This window comes from Pinus tabuliformis, chromosome J (genome assembly GCF_031772625.1).
Source record: "Pinus tabuliformis cultivar Carrire ecotype Pingquan chromosome J, CPIR1, whole genome shotgun sequence".
Lineage (NCBI taxonomy): Eukaryota > Viridiplantae > Streptophyta > Pinopsida > Pinales > Pinaceae > Pinus > Pinus tabuliformis.
Window position 1 is genome coordinate 63,887,983 of NC_142295.1, and position 2,841 is coordinate 63,890,823.

A 2,841-nucleotide genomic window follows, 5' to 3' on the forward strand; every position below is an offset into this window, starting at 1 on the left:
GATTATGGACATTTCATGCTCAATGCTGTAAGGCACAAAAATGTCTATAACACCAGCAAGGAGCAGCTCAGTGTGCTACTGACCTTGCCATAGTTTGAGAACAGTTGGAGGGACTTTGTGCAAAGATATCCTCGCCAACAGAGTGACTTGAGGGTGAGTCATGATGTTTGTGTTGGTTCCATGTTGGGCATGGAATCCCTCCAAATCCATTTGTTGGGGCTTAAAGCCCAAGTTTTGACCAAATCTTGTTGTAAAAGCTCCACAAATAGCGGGTGCTGGGCGCAAAAGTATGATAGAGTCACAGGGTTGTCTACCCTAGTTTCGTAATGTAATGTCGGCTAGATAGACCTACCCATGGTCCGCAAACCATGGGATTGTATAAATACAACGAGGCTCTAAATGTAAAAGAGAACTAATGAATAAGGAACTCTAAGTGATTGAGTCGAAGTGTAAAGTGTGTTTGTGGGTCATAGAGTAGGAGAAGGCTCTGCAGCTGAGTGCACAGAGGCCTAGTAGTCCACAGCTGAGTGCATGGACCCCTGCAGCTGAGAGCACAGGGCAGGTCGAGTATGTAACCGTTAACGAATCAATAAAGAGGAGTTTTACTATAATTCTATGTATCTTTTCCTGGTTTAATGCATGATTAATATAGTTTGCAAATATATTGTTTATTTACTACGCGAACCTATATGAATGTTTTTTATTGTTAAGTATAACTTAAGACACTTAAGTAGGCGAAGGTGCTTAAACAATACTAGAAGATAAATAATATCTCGGGTAATAGCACAGAGCGCAACACAACCCCTAGCTAGGGTCGTGCAAAGGCAGTGTACCAGGCTGCAAACAGGAAAGTGCGTGAAGCCACTTGCGTGCAGGGATAAATGAAGGACTAGTCGAACTCATCAGACATCTCCAGGCTACATAAACCTAGTTCTAGAACCCTCCCATACTACTTTGGGTGAGACCTCAGTCTGCGCTCTATGGACTATTTCCGAAAGGGCCAATAGTACCAGGATTTGTTTGGCTAATTAACTCTAAACTTGTGTCAGGCCCCTACAAGCCAACACAACCTCAAACACAAGAGTAAAAACATCTCTAAAGTTATTATTCCATGCACACACCTTTCCATCAGTGAAAGATACCTAGAATCCTTTGTACTCCATTTTAGAAATAGATACCTAGTTCTTCTTCAAATAGGACATATACAAAACATCTTGAAGATGTATGGTTTGATCATAGTTAAAGTGAATAGTAACAATTCCTGTTCCTTTCACGGTGTAGGTGGAATTATCTCTAAGAACAATATTTAGATTACTCTTTCTCTCAAATAAATTTGAGACAACCTCCTTATATCTAGTGAAAAGCCTTGAGGCTCCACTATTAATGAACCACTGATGCAAGGTATAAAGGAGAGGCAATAAATAAAGAAAAAAATGAGGTAATACTCATCTTATTTTTCAACAACATTATTTTCATCATACCTGTCATTTCTAGTCCTCTTGGGAGGTCGATTATTTCTTTCTCGAGCAGTAGGAGCATTCCATTTTCCTTTGTATTTAGACCTTTTGTTTCTTTGATTTTTTTTGTTTTCCCTTGGAGGATTCTTCTTGTGATGATATTCTTTAGCATAATAGCCAGACTTGTTGCAATTTAAGCATATTATTTTACCTTTTCCTTTAAATCCATTATTAGATCCAAAACCCTACCTTCTTGAATTTGATGGACTAACATCATTTCTACTTTTAGCATGTGTCGAGAAAGAAATAGGTTCACTTCAATTAGTAGAATTATCTCTCTCCATCATCCTTATTTCCTCTTGAATCTAGCCAATAACTCATCAAAACCATGTATCATGTCATTGTTGAGAATGGCAGTGAAAAATGTTTCCCATGGCCTTGTAAGACCTCCAAGTGTAATAAGGGTGAGTTCCTTGTAAACAGTAACTTCTCCAATAGATATAAAATCATTCTTTACTTCATTTATTCTCATGAGATATACTTGTATAGGTTCTCGTTTGTCCATTTTGATATCCTCCAACTTGTTCTTGAGAAGGACAATTCGATTTGCATTGCTGACTTTGAACATCCCTATCAACTTATCATACATTTCCTTGGAAGTTCTCAGATCATAAACATAATAGGTTAAATTATTTTGAATGGATTCAACTAAGATTTTCTTAGCTTTGGCCTTTCCTTTTCTATACTTCATTCTAGCAACAATAGGTGCATTTGAAGGAGGCTTCACCACTTTCCCTTGCACATAATTGAACACTTCATGTTCCTCCAATGTCAAATCATGAGTCATCTTCTAGACACAATAATACGATCTATCATTGAACTTATCCTCTGTCTTGAAATAAGAGTGAGCAGTCATGGAAACTTGTTACAATAGACCTTGTTCAACAAAAACAATTATTCAATAGTGGTTGCTTCTTTTGTTCCTTGGGTTTTCCTTCACCTGGGCTCTAATACCATGTTAAATTTTATGGTATGTTCTATGCTTGCAATAATTACTTCAATGTCTTAGTAGCCCAATAACAACTTTACTTTAGATTTCAATATCAATCACATTAAAACTACAATAGCATTTACTTTAGACAATCATTGACAATAATTATAGATAGAACATCAACAATAAGTATAAGAAGATATGAGATGATAAGTGAATTAGGTAAAATAAAAAGTTTCAAGTGAACTTTATACTCAGGGTACCCAAGAGACATACCTCTTTGTAAATTGGATTGTGTGTCTTTATAAATTAAATTATAGTAAGTTTGCACATTTACATTTTTACCCATATTTGTTAAAGTGTTGAATAACTCATAAATAATGGTTGGTAGTA

At 36.4% G+C, this 2,841-nt stretch overlaps 1 protein-coding gene across 1 annotated transcript; it reads right to left on the bottom strand.

The window, feature by feature from the left end:
- Positions 1–1,806: 1,806 nt before the first annotated feature.
- LOC149225521 (uncharacterized) lies at positions 1,807–2,304 on the bottom strand. Its single transcript, XM_089379953.1, has one exon. The coding sequence runs from the start codon at positions 2,302–2,304 to the stop codon at positions 1,807–1,809; it is 498 nt and encodes a 165-aa protein (XP_089236079.1).
- Between the last annotated feature and the right edge of the window lie 537 nt (positions 2,305–2,841).

Bases quoted from the DNA above. Each gene is read 5' to 3' on its own strand.
- LOC149225521 (XM_089379953.1), bottom strand. From the start codon at position 2,304: ATGACTCATGATTTGACATTGGAGGAACATGAAGTGTTCAATTATGTG.